General features: G+C 45.2%; 1 protein-coding gene across 3 annotated transcripts in view; it reads left to right on the plus strand.

Moving 5' to 3' along the window:
* Window positions 1–18,833, plus strand: part of LAMA1 (laminin subunit alpha 1) — a 168,978-nt gene that overhangs the window by 70,622 nt on the left and 79,523 nt on the right. For all 3 annotated transcript variants that reach the window (XM_086682493.1, XM_086682494.1, XM_086682495.1), the window contains exons 10-18: window positions 461–621; window positions 2,294–2,434; window positions 3,640–3,813; window positions 5,739–5,840; window positions 7,035–7,246; window positions 8,028–8,139; window positions 12,081–12,191; window positions 16,004–16,131; window positions 18,114–18,200. In XM_086682493.1, the coding sequence (XP_086538619.1) occupies window positions 461–621; window positions 2,294–2,434; window positions 3,640–3,813; window positions 5,739–5,840; window positions 7,035–7,246; window positions 8,028–8,139; window positions 12,081–12,191; window positions 16,004–16,131; window positions 18,114–18,200 (1,228 nt within the window). The remainder of the gene's footprint in view (window positions 1–460; window positions 622–2,293; window positions 2,435–3,639; window positions 3,814–5,738; window positions 5,841–7,034; window positions 7,247–8,027; window positions 8,140–12,080; window positions 12,192–16,003; window positions 16,132–18,113; window positions 18,201–18,833) is intronic.

Below are 18,833 nucleotides of genomic sequence, written 5' to 3' on the forward strand. Positions count from 1 at the left end.
TGCCTGTTTTTGTATATAAAGTTTTATTGGAACAGAGCGATGCCCATCTGTTTATGTATTATGCATGGCTGCTTTGAAACAGTCATGGCAGAGGGGCACCTGGGTGGCTCGGTCAGTTAAGCGTCCGACTTCGGCTCAGGTCAGGATCTCACGGTCCGTGAGTTCGAGCCCCGCGTCGGGCTCTGTGCTGACAGCTCAGAGCCTGGAGCCTGTTTCGGATTCTGTGTCTCCCTCTCTCTCTGCCCCTCCCCCATTCATGCTCTGTCTCTTTCTGTCTCAAAAATAAATAAACGTTAAAAAAAAAAAGGAACAGTCATGGCAGAGTTGGGTAATTGCAACAGCAATCCTTTGGTCAAAAAGTTTGGAATATTTCGTGTCTGGCCCTTTACAGAAATAGTTTGCCAACCCCTACTTTACTTTTTACCCTCCTGATGGGCCATCACTATCCTTTTCTTCCCAGGGAAGTGGCCAGGTCAATGTCCATGCAAGGAAGGCTACGCAGGAGAAAAATGTGATCACTGCCAATTTGGTTATAAGGCTTACCCAGCCTGTGTCCGCTGTGAGTGTAGCCGGGCTGGCAGTGTGAATGAGGACCCATGCTCAGAGCCCTGTCTCTGCAAGGTATGTGCGGGGGTTGAAGGTGACCCTGAGTTTCCTTTGAGGTGTGCAAGAAAGGAACACATTCCACAGGCTCAGAAGATCAGTTCTTGAGCAAGGCAGCAAGATTTAAATAGAACTCTCCTTCCCCGCACCTTCCTGACAAGCATGAGGTTATGTCACATCCATGTCCTTGGACTTAAATGGGCACGCCCAGTTTGGGTTTTTTTTTTTTTTTTTTGGTGGCTTCTGGGCAATGGCCACGTAGTCCAGAGGTATTTCTGTGACTTCCAAGATGAAACCAAATACTGCATTTCTGAAGCCTGGGCCATTAACCTCGTGTATGACATCCTTTTCCAGCTTAATGTTTAGAGGAGAACCAGGTAAATACTAAACTTATAAGAACATAAATTAAAGGCAGATACGTTATTGTAGATTTCTCTTAAAAAGGAATTGGACGGGGGGGGGGGGTGCCTGGGTGGCTCAGTTAAGCGTCTGACCCTTGGTTTCAGCTCAGGTCATGATTTCACAGTTTGTGAGTTCAAGCCCTACATCCGGCTCTGTGCTGACAGTATAGAGTCTGATTGGGATTCTCCCTCTGTTCCTCTCTCTGCCCCTCCCCCACTCTCGCTCTCTCTCTGTCTCAAAATAAATAAAAAAATATTTTAAAAAAGGAGTTGGACAGGAGTACCTGGGTGACTCAGTCAGTTAAGCATCCGATTTCTTGATTTTGGCTCAGGTCATGATCTCATTGTTTGTGAGATAGAGCCCTGAGTTGGGCTCTGCCCTGACACAGCATGGAGCCCGCTTGGAATTCTCTCTCTCCTTCTCTCTGCCCTCCCCTGCTTGTGCTTGCTCATGGTGCACTCTTTCACTCTTTCTCTGTCTCTATCTCTCAGAATAAATAAATAAACTTTAAAAAAAGGGATTGGAGGGGTTCCTGGGTGGCTCGGTCAGTTAAGTGTTTGACTTCAGCTCAGGTCATGATCTCATGGTTCATGAGTTCAAGCCCCACATTGGGCTGTGTGCTGACAGCTCGGAGCCTGGAGCCTACTTCAGATTCTGTGTCTCCCTCTCTCTGCCCCTCTTCCACTCATACTCTGTCTCTGTCTCTCAAAAATGAATAAACGTTAAAAAAAAAGTAAAAAAAAAAGGAATTAGACAGTGATAAAAACACATTAATTGGGTACCAGGGTGGTAGAGCTTTTTTTGCTATCTGATATTAATATCTATTTCCTCATGATAACCATAATTGTAGGACTTCCCATTGTATCTTATGTGCTTCTTCCTATGTAATCAGAGTCTTAGGCACATGTTATAAGGGACTGAAAATAGTCTTGAGCATTTATCAATAAGACAATTATATAGCACTCTTCAGATTTTAAGATTCTTTAAAGACTAGCAAAAATGGGAGATTTAAAACAAAACAATACGAAAAAAGCCATTTCAAAATAATGACCAAGCTCTGAGATCCTGACCCTCATTCTTGACTACAAAAGTAAATGGTAATTATTTCAAAATATGTGTCCTGGAATTAATGACGTCATGAGGCTTTACATTTACTTTGAGCATCTATTTATTTACCTGTTTCTCTGGATCACCAAATGCCTTTCTTGTTAATGTCATGTTAATGTCACTTAATTCCATCTACCTAGAACACACTGGTTTCAAAGCTAATCTTTTCTCTAATGTGCAGGAAAATGTCGAAGGGGAAAATTGTGACCTCTGCAAGCCAGGATTCTATAACTTGAAGGAGAGAAACCCCGAGGGCTGCTCGGAGTGCTTCTGCTTTGGCGTTTCTGATGTGTGCGACAGCCTTTCTTGGTCCATCAGTCAGGTGCGGGTACCTTCCCGGAGCCAGGATTTAAGAAGCGAGCATCTCAAATGAGCTGTCTGGGAGCTGTGTTCTAAAGCATGGAGGCTGTCTTTCCCTGTAATACCCCTCTCGGCAGTTTGGAATGACATTGGCATAGATCAGAGGCAGCTTACTACTAAAGTGTCACAAAAGTTTCTTTCCTGGTCATGTGTTTGTTCCTACATACATTTCCCTATGCAAACAATAGGATATTATGGTATCGTAGAATGTATCACGTTTAAACTTCTCCTGTGGGGAAATGTATCCGGTTGTGGGGTCAGATCTCACCGCATCTGCTCCACACTGGTCTCGGGCCAGGAAGCACGTCAGGACAAGGGCTCATGCAGAATTTTCTAGTTCAGAGAACCTGGTGAGGGTAGGAACAACAGTGAGTGACATAGGGATTATGAGGAAAGGTAGCCTCAGTTGTTCTGGGAGTGGGAAGTCCTAGGGGGATGCCACGTGGTGCCTTGGGAGGACAGTGTGATGGCTGGGGGTTAGGGAGGACTGTAGGGCATAGGGCTCATCCATGGGAACCACCTTGCCTCCCCATGGCCCATCTCGGGAGACTGGTCTTCAGGGAGGGGTTGGGGGTTGCTAGTCCCTGACCCTCCTTGCCCTCCCTTTCCCCTCCCCTCCATCACTGGCAGGTTAGGAGGAGTGGGAACCACATAGGGGAGGGAGTGGGAATCTCAGTCAGTACCTGAGAATGAAGGTGAATCCCTGTGGCCACCATGCTGGTGCGATGGCTTGTCCTCTCTTTGTAGGTGACAAATTGGGAGGATAGGATCTGGAAGTTATACTGATATACTTTTCAGCTTGTTGGTAAAAAACAGGAAGCAATGATGAAGAAATCAGAGTTAGCAAAAAACATTTTGTTCAATGCATTTACTAAGGTCTTTGCCATTTTTTTTTTTTAATCTAAGATATATATCCGTGGCCTTGACAGTTTTGCTCACCTACCTGGCTATAATTGATCTGGATTTGAGGAGTGTTTGACTCGTTCTCAGGTCTTCTCGGCCCTTTGACAGGTAGAAGGGTCATGGGTCGTGTGGTTCTGTGGCCACAGTGTGTTAGCTCTGTCCCTAGCTAAGCTTTCTGGATCTGTTTCTTCACCGTGAGGATTTCTGGATGAAACCTAAGATGACTTCTATTTCGTATTCCTAAATTCTGAATCTTTTTTTAAGGTGAAAGACATGTCTGGGTGGCTTGTCACCGACCTGATCAGTCCGAGCAAGATCCCATCTCAGCAAGACGCATTGGGTGGGCGTCATCAGATTAGCATCAACAACACGGTGGCCACGCAGAGGCTGACTTCCAAGTATTACTGGTCGGCACCGGAGGCCTACCTCGGAAATAAGGTAGGGCCATCATCGGAAGTAACAGCTCGGACAAAGATCTCAAGGCACGTTAAGAAAGAACATAACTTGGCACTTTAAGTCGTCTTATGGTCACTTGAGGGTTTGACAGAAAATTACACAGCATTTACTTACACTTGCCTGACTCACATGGTCTGGCTTATCCTTACTTGACTTTATTACATCATTAAAAGACGGACTTTTTACTCGGCCATATCGGTCATAAGCAGTCTGTTGTAAGAAGCCTGGTACCCTCCTCCGCTGACAGACTTTCTACTTTGCTCTGGGTCCCTGGATCACGTGGGCCTGTGTGAAATGTCGGTCACATTCCTGCTTTGTCTGGTTAGCCCTGTACATACCTTGGCCCCATGGCACGGTAGTGAGCCTGGCATGTAGGAGGTACTCAGGCAGGGAGGGCTGCGCTGTGAGGCTGGGGCACTGCCGGTTTCAGCGTCAGGACAGACTGTCTCTCGCCTAACATCCACAGTCAGCGACAGATAGAGTACTTTCCATTTGAAGAAAATGCAAAATGGTGGTTCCGTGAGGCAGAAGTTTGGTTGCTGTGACTTAAGTCTGCCCTCAAGGCTGTTGTCCCCTTCCTCCTCACCAATAAAGCCTTCTCCCCAGATTCGGATGACCTGGGGATATACTCAGTGGAATCCATCTCAGTAACACGAGCTCCGTGTTCACCTTCGCCATGCGTTCAGTTTGTTTTAAAGTAATGGTATGTTGGGGCGCCTGGGTGGCTCAGTCGGCTGAGCGGCCGACTTCAGCTCAGGTCATGATCTCGCAGTTCGTGAGTTCGAGCCCCGCGTCGGGCTCTGTGCTGACAGCTCAGAGCCTGGAGCCTGCTTTGGATTCTGGGTCTCCCTCTCTCGTTGCCCCTCCCCCACTTGTGCCACGTCTCTGTCTCTCAAAAATAAATAAACATTAAAAAAATTTTTCTTCTTTAAATAAAAAATAAAGTAATGGTATGTTTCATTGTAGTGTAGGTTTTTTAGCTTGGTAAGCTTCTGTTTCATTTGTTGGTTATATTTTAATTTTAGATTTTGTTTTACTTAGATTTAGGTTTAAGTGGTGCTTATTTTGAAAATGATTTCCTTGTCCCCATCAAATTATAATCCTAGAAGATGTACTCTGTTTATGTGATCTTATTACCAATAGTCAGTGATTTCTTTTTTTCTGCTAAGATCGCCTCTCCGCTTCTGTGGTGCAAAGACTAGATTCTGAACATGATATTGTTGTAACATACCTGTCGCAAAGAAAATCTCCACTTTACATTAGAGGCTATGACCAGAAAGATAAAGCTTTTGTCTTTCTTCTGGCAGATGAGACAGGTTCCTTATTGTTCTCCTACAATCAGGCAGTGAGATCAGAATGTTGGGGTTATTGTCATGGATTTAACTCCTAAATCCTAGAGGATTTAAGTGAAATACATGTCTATTGTGTGATTCACAGGAGTTTATTTATGCTAATTAACCTTAGGGTCTCTAAGAAGGAGTACATCTTTCTTCTGTCCACTTAAATTATATCCTGCATCCAAACGCCTAGGTGGCTCAGTCAGTTCCGCATCTGACAGCTCAGGTCATGGTCTTGTGGTTCGTGAGTTCGAGCCCCGCATCAGGCTCTTTGCTGTTGAGCTTCAGATCCTCTGTCTCCCTCTCTCTCTGTCCCTCCCTCCTCTCTCTCTCTCTCTCAAAAATAAACATTAAAAAAATTATGTCCTGCCTTATGGTAATATCAATCAAACAAAATATTCTTATAATATGCTTTCTTTTCACTGGCTTAATGTGAACCTCCTTACATACTGTGGCCACTTGGACACCTTGTCGCCTGGTTGTTTCCCGATGGATCCTAGCCACCACTTTCTCTTGCTGAGGGGCTGTGATGATTTGCCCTTGGTGTTCACGCTCGCTTACGTGTTTCAGCTGACTGCTTTCGGTGGATTCCTGAAGTACACAGTGTCCTATGATATTCCAGTGGAGACAGTGGATGGCGACCTCATGTCGCACACCGATGTCATCATCAAGGTAGGTGCTCTCACGCTGCTTTGCTGTGGAGCTCAAGGGCTTAGTTGGGTGACAGTTTTGTGACTCCGAGTAGCTAAGGGAACCTCTAGTAGCAAGGAGCGCTTGGCCGGGTGGCCATTCGGCAGTGCTTTGCCTCATCTGGAAACCGACCAGACTGAGTGTCTCCGGGTCCATTTCCGGAACTGCCTCAGGGGAGCACGCGCGGCTCTTCCCTGGATCCTGGAAGCTGACACATCTTTTCACATTTAAAAGGGAGACAGGTGTTTGTCTTGATGTTGGAACTGCCTTGCCAGCCATTTGACTCCCTCTGTCTCCTCCTGCCACGTTGGCCCCCATATGAATGGTTAGGTGACAGCGCCTGGCAGTGTGGGGACAGGAGATGCGGTGCCATTTTTGTTCTCAGCCTCTGTCCCTAATCCTGTCCCCTCACTCTTCTCCTCCCCTGTCACCAAAAGGCCCAGCTCAGCCTCCCCGGTAGTTTTCCCAAAGGTAAGAAACCACTTCAGATTCTAGCCTGCACCTTTAATGACTAAAATCTCCCTGTCCAGCCTGCTCGGGGTGGGAACCGTGTGACATAAAGCATTTTTGTGAATGGCAATTTATGAAAGCTAGAGGTATTTTTACATACTTTTTCTACTTTTGCTCTTCAGTTAAAGATTATGGGTGCCATGGGGCACCTGGGCTCAGTCAGTTGAGCGTCCAGCGTCAGCTCAGGTCATGATCTCACAGCTCGTGGGTTCGAGCCCCGCGTTGGGCTCTGTTCTGACAGCTCAGAGTCTGGAGGCGGCTTCGGATTCTGACTCCATCTCTCTCTGCCCCTCCCCCACTCACACACTGTCTCTCTCTCTCTCTCTCAAATATAAATGAAAACATTTTTTAAAAGTTTCAAAAAAAAGATTAGGTGTGTCAGATTGATTGCTTTGAGGAAAATTGTGGGTGAATATATGCCGTTTCTTTTCTGAGATCCCAGGGAAGGACCCTGTCTTTAGATTTACAGTCTGATTCCCTCTGAGGGTGCTACATTGAAACACCTTTCCTCTGATTGTTCTGGACCAAGAGCTATAGACACAATTACATGTTTATCCTGAGAACCTAAGCACAAATGAAAAGCCATGTTGCTGAATACAAATTTGCTTTTACTTTTTGGCCGTGAAGTTGAATTACAAATATATTTCCTCTTGTTTTGAATGTTAGGGAAATGGACTCACTTTAAGCACCCAGGCCGAGGGCCTGTCATTACAGCCCTATGAAGAGTATTTAAACGTGGTCAGACTTGTGCCAGAGAACTTCCGAGATTTTAATAACAAAAAGGAGATAGACCGTGACCAACTGATGACTGTCCTTGCCAATGTGACACATCTCCTGATCAGAGCCAACTATAATTCTGCAAAAATGGCTCTTTACAGGTGGGTATTGAAAGAGAGGGAAGGGTTTTGGTGAAGGTATTTTAATCTCGTGTTTATCTGTTATTATGCATTTTAAGCATATTTTACTTGATTATTTTAAGGGCACACCTAATGGAACCAGCTGTTGTAAAAATATTTTTATTACTATAATTTTATGGAAGATGTAAGAATAGTTGTCCATGACAAATGTGTGTCTCAGTAAGGAGATAGTCTTGACGTCAGGATCAGAAACGTGTAGGGTGTTTTTCTGAGAACTTCCTGACAAGTTAACAATTGGCTGGACCATCTTGCATCTATCTAGTTTTCACCCTCCCGTTGTTAACGGTCTTAGATTTTACTGTCTATTTAAGCTAATGTTCCCATCCTTAGTCTTTTTATTGCTTCTAGAAGGGCAATTTCTGGCAATGCCAGGCTAAGTATAAACATTGGCTACAGCTAAAGCAAACACGGAATTATACATTTAAGGACAATCTCTGTATTCAAGATAGGATTATTGAATAGATTTGTTTTTCTGAAGCACTTCAGCTCAGACTGGACAGCATCAGATCCTTCCCACAGCTGTCTGGGCAATCACATGTCTTTCCACCAAATGTTGCAAAGGCTTTCCAGCGAATACTGATGGCTTGCAGAAATCATATTGGTGTGAAAATCTTTACTTACAAAAGTCACATCACCATTTTGCTTGAACAGGCCTTTTTTTAAGAATCCACCTTCCTCAAGGTGTTAGATGTCATTTGCAGGTGGGTATCTAAGTCACGTGATGACCCCTATCTATCGGTAGGTTGGATTCTGTCTCTTTGGACACAGCCAGCCCTAACGTTATAGACCTGGCACTGGCCACGGAGGTGGAGCACTGCGAATGTCCCCAAGGCTATGCAGGGATCTCCTGTGAGGTAAGGCTTCTCTTATTCCCTTCCTGTCCCCTCCCTTTTGTTCTTTCCTAAGGGGAAGAAAGCACCCTGAAGGTAATACAGTGGCCCACACTTGGTTTTTAACTTTAGAAACCCCATGTTTGGCTCAGACTTTTAGAGGCTATAGGAATATTAGCAAACACAATGTTTAAAGAAATCTGGTGCCGCCTGCAGAGGGGGGTTCTGGGGCACCTGGAAATGCTCCGAATTAAGTCTACGCTCTTGCCTTAGTCATCTGGAAAACTGCATGCCATATTTTGCATTTCTAAGGAGGACTGAACTTGATTGTATCTGAATGTTTACTAATCACCAGCATGCAATCTAGAAAGCACTGGACAAGCCAGGCCCGTTTTGAGACTTTTTTATGGCCCCCAGCTATGTTAATTTAGGTGAGCTCCATCCCACAATGAAGGGTGAGAAAATGCACTTGAATCATCACTAAAAGTAATCTGTTGGTTAAAATTTTTTTCTTTGAAATATATTTTGAAATGATTTGGACATAAGTATTGATAACTTTCTGTGTATTTGGCACTATCCTCACCTCTTTCTGTAGGAAAGAGCTAGGAAGTGGTCACATCAGGTTTCAAGTTCATCTGTGCTGTTAACCACCCCACGGTCCTGCCTCTCCCGTGTTCAAGACTGACTATAATTATGAACATTTGTCATTGGCTGTGATTGTCTGGCAATCATTTTTACAAAGTGAGAACACTGTATTTATGATTCATTTTTATGGATGTTTATCAATTATAAACATTGCAGTTAAGAAAGCTGGCCCATGCTTCATGATGTAAATAATTAAATATTTCTGTTGCTATTTTAAATTTTTTGCAGAGTTGTTTCTTTTTTGATCCAATGAACTTTTTTTTTTTTTTAGATCTGAAACATTTATTCTTAGGCCAAGGAAATGTCTGTAGGTCCTAATTCCTGTGTAGTTAATATTTAACGGGTAAATGACCTTAAGGCTACCTTATAGAGTGTGGGATGTGGAAATAGGAAAGCGGGCAGATCAAGTAAAAGCCTGTCCCAGCTAGACCAAGAGGGGGCAGCAGTGAGCAGTTGCTGCTGCAGAACTCAAAAGCCCACTGGGTTTGGAGAGAAAAGTACTGATGTGCCTACGATGATGGCTCAAGCAAGTGCACGAAGCTTAACACAAATGTTTCAGTGTTGGGGCGCCTGGGTGGCGCAGTCGGTTAAGCGTCCGACTTCAGCCAGGTCATGATCTCGCGGTCCGTGAGTTCGAGCCCCGTGTCAGGCTCTGGGCTGATGGCTCAGAGCCTGGAGCCTGTTTCTGATTCTGTGTCTCCCTCTCTCTCTGCCCCTCCCCCGTTCATGCTCTGTCTCTCTCTGTCCCAAAAATAAATAAACGTTGAAAAAAAAATTAAAAAAAACAAACAAACAAAAAAAACAAACAAATGTTTCAGTGTTTTTGTCAGACAAAAGAACGAATTCTTTAATCAAAAGCTGACATAAGGAATCGGGCAGCTATTGGTGGGGAATGGAATTCTTTTTTTTTTTTTTTTTTAAGTTTATTTATTTATTTTGAGAGAGACAGAGAGAGAGCACGAGCTGGGGTGGGGCAGAGAGAAGGAGAGACAAAATCCCAAGCAGGCTCTGCACCATCCACACAGAGCCCAAGGTGGGGCTCAAACTCACGAACCTTGAGATCAGGACCTGAGCTGAGATCAAGAGTCAGACACCAGCCAGGTGCCCCAGGAATGGAATTCTTTTTTTTTTTTTTTTTTTCAACGTTTTTTTTTATTTATTTATTTTGGGGACAGAGAGAGACAGAGCATGAACGGGGGAGGGGCAGAGAGAGAGGGAGACACAGAATCGGAAACAAGCTCCAGGCTCTGAGCCATCAGCCCAGAGCCCGACGCGGGGCTCGAACTCACGGAGCGCGAGATCGTGACCTGGCTGAAGTCGGATGCTTAACCGACTGCGCCACCCAGGCGCCCCCCCAGGAATGGAATTCTTGATAGCCCTGTAGGGACCACACAGACCCCCACCCCAGTCGGTGCCCACCTGTAGACTAGCCCATTGCCCTTGAGGGGAGTATGGCTGCATGGAGGTATTAGAGGACATTCACAAGGTCAGTGTGAATGAATGCATGTATATATTATTTATATAATGAAAATGCAGTTTTAATACTTTTTACAACAAATAAAAACGAAATCCACATCCCTCATCCGTGGCCCCACGGGAGTATGCTGGCCTCCAAAGTCATCACTCCCCAGTCTGCATTCTGAACATGTTTTGTGTCTGGTGTGGCCCCGGGCAGCCCTGTGGCCACGGGTCTGGGTGGCGACTTTACTCGCTCCACTGGCACAGTGGGCCTGGTGCCTAACTGTTCTGTGTTCCAGATTTTATGTCTATCAAATAGAGTATTTCTCAGGGTCATTATGAGAATTATGACATGGATGACTGTGTCCGGGGCGGTCCCCAGCTCCTCACAGGCAGGGGATGGCCCTGGATACTTCAGAAAGCACACCTGTAATGCTTGCTCCATTAAACTGATGCGGTTTGACACCGACCTATGCTTGAAGACTTTGATGGTAATATTTAGTGAGTTATAAGCAGAAGAAAATAAAATCAAGTTGAGAGGAAAATGCCCTCTTGATCGAAACACTGGTTAAGTGGCTGAGTGTTACATGATTTCTTTTTTTTTTTTTTTAATTATTTTTAACGTTTATTTATTTTTGAGACAGAGAGAGACAGAGCATGAACGGGGGAGGGTCAGAGAGAGAGGGAGACACAGAATCCGAAACAGGCTCCAGGCTCTGAGCGGTCAGCACAGAGCCTGACTCGGGGCTCAAACTCACGGACCGTGAGATCATGACCTGAGCCGAAGTCGGACGCTCAACTGACTGAGCCACCCAGGCGCCCCACATGATTTCTAATAATATTGCAGTGGGATACCGCTGAAGTACATGCCGACCCATTGTATACCCACCAGGTTTGGGTGTGTGTGCTTCTACCTTTAAAAAGAAATAAGGGGTTAGTGGGTGGTGGGTGTTGAGGAGGGCACTTGTTGGGATGAGCACTGGGTGTCTCATGAATCACGGGACTCTACCCCCAAAACCAAGAGCACACTTGCACACTGTATGTTGGCTAACCTGACAATAAATTATATATACATTTTTTTAATGGGGCGCCTGGGTGGCGCAGTCGGTTAAGCGTCCGACTTCAGCCAGGTCACGATCTCGCGGTCCGGGAGTTCGAGCCCCGCGTCGGGCTCTGGGCTGATGGCTCAGAGCCTGGAGCCTGTTTCCGATTCTGTGTCTCCCTCTCTCTCTGCCCCTCCCCCGTTCATGCTCTGTCTCTCTCTGTCCCAAAAATAAATAAAAAACGTTGAAAAAAAATTTAAATTTAAAAATTAAAAATAAATAAATAATAACAAAAAATAAATAAGGAGCTAGATATATGGTGACGGTTGCACACTTTGGGAAGTTTACTAAAAAATTCATTGAACCGTGCCCTTAAAATGCCATAAAACCGAGCATTTTATGGCACGTCGATGATGCCTCGACAAAGAAGTTTGAGGGGAAAAAGAGAAGTTTCTCTACTTCTAGAAAATGGAGCCATTTATGTTTCTAACGTATTGAAAAGAAGATGAGGGGCGCCTGGGTGGCTCAGTTGGTTAAGCGTCCGCTCTTGATTTTGGCTCAGGTCACAGTCTCGAAGTTTCCTGATTTCGAGCCCTTTGTGGGGCTCTGCACTGACAGTGTGGAGCCTGCTTGGAATTGTCTGTCTCCCTCTCTCTCTCCCTCTCCCCCACTCATGCTCGCTCTTTCTCTCTCTCTCTCTCCCCCTCAATAAATAAATAAACTTAAAAAATTTTTTAAATAATAATAAAAAAAGATGCTGATTTCGATAATGTCCAAGGTTGCCTTCACCGGTGTGTGTTACCCGCCCCTCTTTTGCAGTCCTGTCTCCCTGGCTATTATCGTGTGGATGGAATACTCTTTGGAGGAATTTGTCAACCCTGTGAATGCCATGGCCATGCAACTGAATGCGATATCCACGGCGTTTGCTTTGTGAGTCTGTTCCTAAAACCTTGAGTGCCCCCTCCCAACCATCCCAAAGCCATCTGCTAGGCAGAAGTGGTTTAGAACAAAATGCTTCCTTCACAGCAGATTATCCCTGCCCTTGTAGACTCCAAAGGAAATTTGCAGACTTAAGTTCATGTCATAAAATGTTTCCTGCTTCCCCCCGCCACACACACTCTTTTTTGAAAAAAAAAAAAAAAAGGTTACTTTGGTGAAAACGGAAAAGGGATATATAATTTCTTTGCGGGTTTTTTATTAGAACAACGAACTTACTTTGTAAGATTATAAAGCTATATACAGGTAGAAAATATTATCCACCAATTAAATAAAAAGGATCAGGTGTTTTACATGAAAATCCTAGCATTTTTTAACATATTACACAGTATATCATAAAAGGGATAATAAAACTTCTGATAATCACACTCATTTGTACAATATATAATGCTCCATAGTTGTTAGCTTGGATAAACTCTTCAAACAAGTGCTTCTTTCATGCAACATGAGTTGAAACATGGCTTGACAAATATGCAGTTAATCTTGAGAATGAACTTTGGGGCAGATACAGGGCAAGACTTGTTTTTTAACTTCAATCAGAAATTCTTTTCGGTTCTTTTGCCCGGAAGCCAGGCCATACTCCTGGGTTCTAATGGATTTACTGCACGTAGATCGAGTGAACACATATGTTAATCAGCTGAGTCTGATTCACCGCAGGGAAACCTTCATACTCTTTCCAAAAGAGATTGATTGAGTCCTAGGGCTAGGGAAAATTAATTATCAGACCCAGGGAGATGCCCTGGATTGCTTATTCTCTCTAGAGCCTGGTTTTTCTTGATTCTGTAAGTAAAGCTTTCATTTTGTTCTTTGTTCCTTTCTTTGTTCTGGGAATGCAAGTGTCTGTAGGAAATGCATAAAATGATGATTTGCACACACACTCAGTGCCTCAGGATCGTTTCCCAGAGCTTGATGAGGTCGTTGCTTTTTTTAAATGCCTCTGCCTTTCCACGTGCGTTCTCGAGGCCAGCCTTCCAAGGGCCTCTGCCAATAGCGAGGGGTGGTCGGCAGACCGTGGTTGTGGCACCGATGACTTAAGGTACAGGCTAGCTGAAAGGGTGTTTGCACAGGCTTCTATTAATATATATTGACAAAATATAAAAATAGATACCCCCGTTAAAGCGAAGATGCTGATAGCCACTGGCCTTCAAGTTCTAAATATAATAAATGATAATGATTTTTGTCATTGAAAAAGTTTTGGAAACCATGTTAGATGTACAGAAAGGCTTACAAAACCAGTGTAGAGAGACCCTGTGCAACCTTCACACATCATCCCCTGATGGTCTTGCATAACCAGAGTCCAGTGATTAAAACTAAGAAATTCACGCTGGCAGTATCCCATCCACTGCGGACTTCACTCCGATTTCGTCAGGTTTTCCACTCATGTCCCATTCCTTTCCAGTGTCAAGCATTTTAGGCAAGAAGACGCGAAGGTGACATGCCCTCTCAGTGCACACTGTCAGGAACACGCGGTCTGGTCTTCTTCCCGGGGACGTTAGCCTGGGACAGCCGGATAAGGTGGTGACAGTCGGGTTTTTCCACTGTGAAGTTATTTTTCTTTTCCAATCAACAGAAGATGTTTTTCCTTCCCAAGGAGATGAACATTCTCATCCTTAACATACCAGCTCCTCCAACGGGGCTGGTCACTTAAAGCGATGGTGACTGAGACAGCATTTAAACAGATACTTGGGGCCCGGCAGTAGTGGTGCCTAAGTGGCTCAGTCGGTTGAGCGTCCAACTCTTGATTTCGGCTCAGGTCATGATCCCAAGGTTGTGGGGTTGAGCCCTGCGTCTGGCTCTGCACTGAGCGTGGAGCCTGTTAAGCTTCTCTCTCTCTCTCTCTCTCTCTCTCTCTCTCTCTCTCTCTCTCTCTCCCCCGCCTTCTGCCCCTCTCCCCTGCTCACACACACTCTCTCTCTCTCTTTCAAATTAAAAAAGAATCTTATATGAAAAGAAAAAAACAGACCCTTAGTAGGTTTTTTAGCAGAACTACATAATGGCTTTCCCAAAGAAAAAGAAAACCCCCTTCTGGCCCTTTGAGCAAAAAATCATATCATACCTATTTTGCAAGTGGACATAATCATCATCAAATTTTCCCCTTAGATGTAGCAGTCGCTGATGATTCTGGCCCCACCACCACGATGTTGGCAAAAGGGTAGCTCTCCAACTCCAGCACTCCCCCCCATGCTTACTGGTTGGCACACAGCCTCCACTGTAAGCAAGAACCCCACACCCCTTTCTTATGTCTACTTATTTACCTACTGATTATCTCTCTGGACTCATGGATTCCAAATTTTCCCAGATTTGACTAGTGGAAGCATATCCAGTAGGGTTTTTTTGTTTATTTGTTTTTTGTTTTTTTTATTTTTTTTATTAAAAAAAAAAATTTTTTTTAACATTTATTTATTTTTGAGACAGAGAGAGACAGAGCATGAAGAGGGGAGGGTCAGAGAGAGGGAGACACAGAATCGGAAACAGGCTCCAGGCTCTGAGCGGTCAGCACAGAGTCCGATGCGGGGCTTGAACTCACGGACCGCGAGATCATGACCTGAGCCGAAGTCGGCCACTTAACCGACTGAGCCACTCAGGCGCCCCTGGTTTTTTTTTTTTAGAGAGAGAGAGAGCAGAGGAAGGGGGCAGAGGGAGAGAGAGGGAAATAGAGAATCCTAAGCAGCTTCGACGCCCAGTGCAGAGCCCGAGGCGGGGCTCGAACACACAACCCTGGGGTCATGAGCTGAGCCGAAATCAAGAGTCAGATGCTTAACCAACGGAGCCAACCAGGCGCCCCTACCCAGTAGTTTTTGATTGCATGATGAATATTGTGCATTGTTAAGTTTTTGGATTTTGTCGCTTTCCTTTAAAGAATGTCAGAGTTTGTTTTGGCACGCAGTAAATTACCATAGGTCAGCTTGATTGTCTCCAGGTTTGTTTTTAAGTTTTGTTAGGGTGGGTCTAAAATAACCTCTATTCTAGGGCAGGCTTAATCCTTCTGCAAATGAGTTTTTCTTCTGGGGTCTCTGCTGGGCGCTCTGGGTGTTTAACAAAGATTCTCCATACTGGCTGGTTACAATTCTAGTGTCCCTGGGGCTCTGGGTGAGTTCTGAATTTTTCAGCTGACCTCATGGAAACGCGCTCTACACACAAGAAGTTTAGTATTCAGTAGCTATTTGAAGGGGTCTCCCGTGGGGATTTCTGGAGCTCTTATTCTGTGAAGTTCTGGTTCTCTGCCCAAATTCTTGCAGTTCCAGCCTCCCCATACTCTGACCTCCGTCTCCTCAACTCAGCAAAACCACCTTCTTGCCCACCCCACCCCCCACAACTCCCTGCCAGCTTGGCAAGTGTCTCCGGGCAGAAAGACATGTGGTCGTGGGTTCATCCCATCACCTCCCTTGTCTCAGGTATTTCCGCACCCCTCTGTGGTCCAGTGTCTGAAAGAAGTTGTTTGATATGTTTTGCTCCAGTTTTCTAGTTCTTTCCCACAGACGGGCAAGTCTGGTAGCAGTTCCTCCAGCATGGGCTGAAGTGAAATCTTCTCATTTATACAGATTGTGCAAATTACATTTTTTAATTCATTTATCTGGACACAGGCAACCCCTCCTCATATGACAGGGTTTGGTGACTTGTTTGAGCATTTGATCTTTTTTTTGTTTTTTTTCCCCTCCCACTCTGACTTCAAGTTGTTTGTAGATGAATCAGAGAGTTCTTTAAGGAGACCTGAACTGAATCTTCTCCTCATTCACGTGTTCTAGGCGTGCAAGCACAACACCACCGGGGACCACTGTGAGCAGTGCGCGCCCGGCTTCTACGGGCTGCCTTCCCGAGGGACTCCTAGGGACTGTCAGCAGTGTGCCTGCCCCCTCTCCACAGCCTCCAACAAGTAAGCCCGGCAACTCCACCGGTGGGCTCCACCCGGTGCGGCCACAATGTCTATTCAGATGTGCGTTGATTTCTTCAGAGCCGGACTTTGTGTGTGACAAGAGTGTGATAACCCGGTGGTAATTAAGTAGGATTAAAGGTAGAGGAATGGATTCTCTTTTATTTTATTTTATTTTATTTTTTTATTTTATTTTATTTTATTATTTTTTTTAATGTTTTATTTATTTTTAAGACTGAGAGACAGAGCATGAGTGAGGAGGGGCAGAGAGAGAGGGAGACACAGAATCTGAAGCAGGCTCCAGGCTCTGAGCTGTTAGCACAGAGCCCGATGCGGGGCTCGAACTCACGAACTGTGAGATCATGACCTGAGCTGAAGTTGGACGTTTAACCAACTGAGCCACCCAGGTGCCCCTGGATTCTCTTTAAAAAAAAAAAAAAAAAAAAAAAAGAACAAGTTTGGTGCATTAAATTAAATAAGAAAAGTTATGTGATGGCAAGGAAAGATGCACAGTTTTGCTCCTCTGGGTCTAACGTTGCTCGTTAATTCTTTTAATGTATAGGGTATGTACCTACCAGTGGTCTGGGACATATAAGGTACACAGAAATGAATAAAACTTTGTTCCTGGCCTTAAGAAGTTTTTGATATAATGCCCAAAATAGGTAAATATGAGGCTTGTTGAAAATGGGCTGAACTCACGTAATGATTCAACCGATATTTATCAAGTGCCTACTGAGCATCATGGTTGGTTCAACGTGTTCATCCACGGCTGCTGGTCCCATGGAACCCGCACTGTGGTCATGACTCGGTGGAGGTATGTCCACTGTCCGGAGAGTGTGAATCTGCCAGGAATGACTCAGAGAAAGCCTTTGATCTGAGGCTTGAGGATAAGAAGGAATTTGAAGGCCGCAGAGAAGGGCCTTCCGGGCAGATGGAACTGAGTATGCCAAGGTGGGGTAGCACAAAGGAGCAGATCCCATCTGTGAAATCACAGTTGGTCCTGCCGCACAAAGCGTGAGGGGAGGTGGAAGGGGCCAGTGGTGCACACGGCCTCATTCGCAGGCCAGTGGTTTAAAAACATGCTTCTCTCTTGCTGGTTTTCCCGTTAGGACCCTTCTTCCTTCATGACCCAGGGAATTCTTCCATGGGGATTTTTATTTGAAACTGCACCATGCAAAACAGATACAGGCAGGGCTACTCGGATGAAATCGTGGGAGATTCTCAGCTGCCCCCATGGCTCCCTTCACAGGTCCCCCCAAAACCCAGGAACAGAGGTTGAAGGGACCTTTGTCAGCCGTGGGGGTCCTTTGGAGAATGTTGATGGGCCGTCATGTACAAGCTCGAGCTCGCTCTTGGCCAGTGTGGAGAGGGCTCCGAGGCAAGCAGACCAGTGACAGGGAACCCAGAGAGGGGAACTTGGCTTGGCCAGGAGGAGCATCAGAGAAGGCGTCCTGGAGGAGGTGGCTGCTGAGTTGGGGATGGGGGATAAGATGAACCCAGCCAGAGAGGGGAAGAAGTGCCCTCTGGGCTGAGGGATAAGCAGGAACAGGGAACAGTGAGCAGCCATTGCCCAGTGAGATGGGCTGCATGGTCGGGGACCGGGGTTCTGGAGTAAAGACCTAGTGAAAGTTTGTAAGGAGTGGTAAAAGATGAGCATTTTATTTTTATTTTTGTTTTTGAAAAATTTTTAATGTTTATTTTATTTTGAGAGAGAGAGGGAGCAAGCAGAGGAGACGCAGAGAGAGAGAGAGAGAGAGAGAGAGAGGGAGAGAGAGAGAATCCCGAGCAGGCTCCACACTGCCAACACAGAGCCCGATGAAGGGCTCGAACTTATGAACCACGAGATCATGACCTGACCCGAGAGCAAGAGTCAGATGCTTAACCGACTGAGCCACCCAGGCACCCCTAAAAGATGAACACTTCAAATGTTTAGAAATTCTACCCCACCCATTGGAAAATTGTGTTAATCTGTAGTGTTTTGACAGTTTCAGCCCCACCTGCCACCTAGAAGATGGGGACGAAGTGGTCTGTGACCAGTGTGCACCGGGATACTCGGGAGCTTGGTGCGAGAGGTACTCTGTCTGCATCACTCAATTGATTTCAAAAAGTTGCATCAGACTTTTTTTTGTTACTTCAATATCAGTTATATGTGTTTACTTTTAAATGTGTAGCTAAGTATGATTTTAGAGCTTTGGGGTGTGATTATTATTTCACATAATTATAGAGAAAAGCCAGTGTGCCGATTAAAAAACTAGTGTGAAAAACTCCCTGGGAAATTTTCAAGAACAGCATTCAGCCTCCTTGAGCTAATATGGGTTCTCGTCAGTGACAATAGACACAGTGAGGAGCCAGTGTTTGCTGTTCACACATTGAAATCTCCCTTTACTCTGGATAGTTTCAGAGGTGAGGGGTAGTTTGATTTAATAGCCATCCTCTGGCGCCTGAAAGCCAACGCTGTCTTTTCCCATGTGTAAGTATCAGTGCCCGGCTATGGCTAAAGTCCCCAGGAGAACCACACCATACCCGTGGCCGTGGCATCCAGGTACAGTTGGCCTAGGGCTGAGTGCACATCCGCTTGGATGTATGGCTCATTTTGGATGCACTCTCTGCCTTCACAACGAGTGAGGAGATCTGAACGCCCGAACTCAGTGTTGCACTCCACAATAAATCTTACGTAAAAAGAGTTCTGTCTGACTTATTAACCA

The sequence above is a fragment of the Puma concolor genome, chromosome D3 (genome assembly GCF_028749965.1).
Source record: "Puma concolor isolate L17-30 chromosome D3, mPumCon1.1.hap2, whole genome shotgun sequence".
Lineage (NCBI taxonomy): Eukaryota > Metazoa > Chordata > Mammalia > Carnivora > Felidae > Puma > Puma concolor.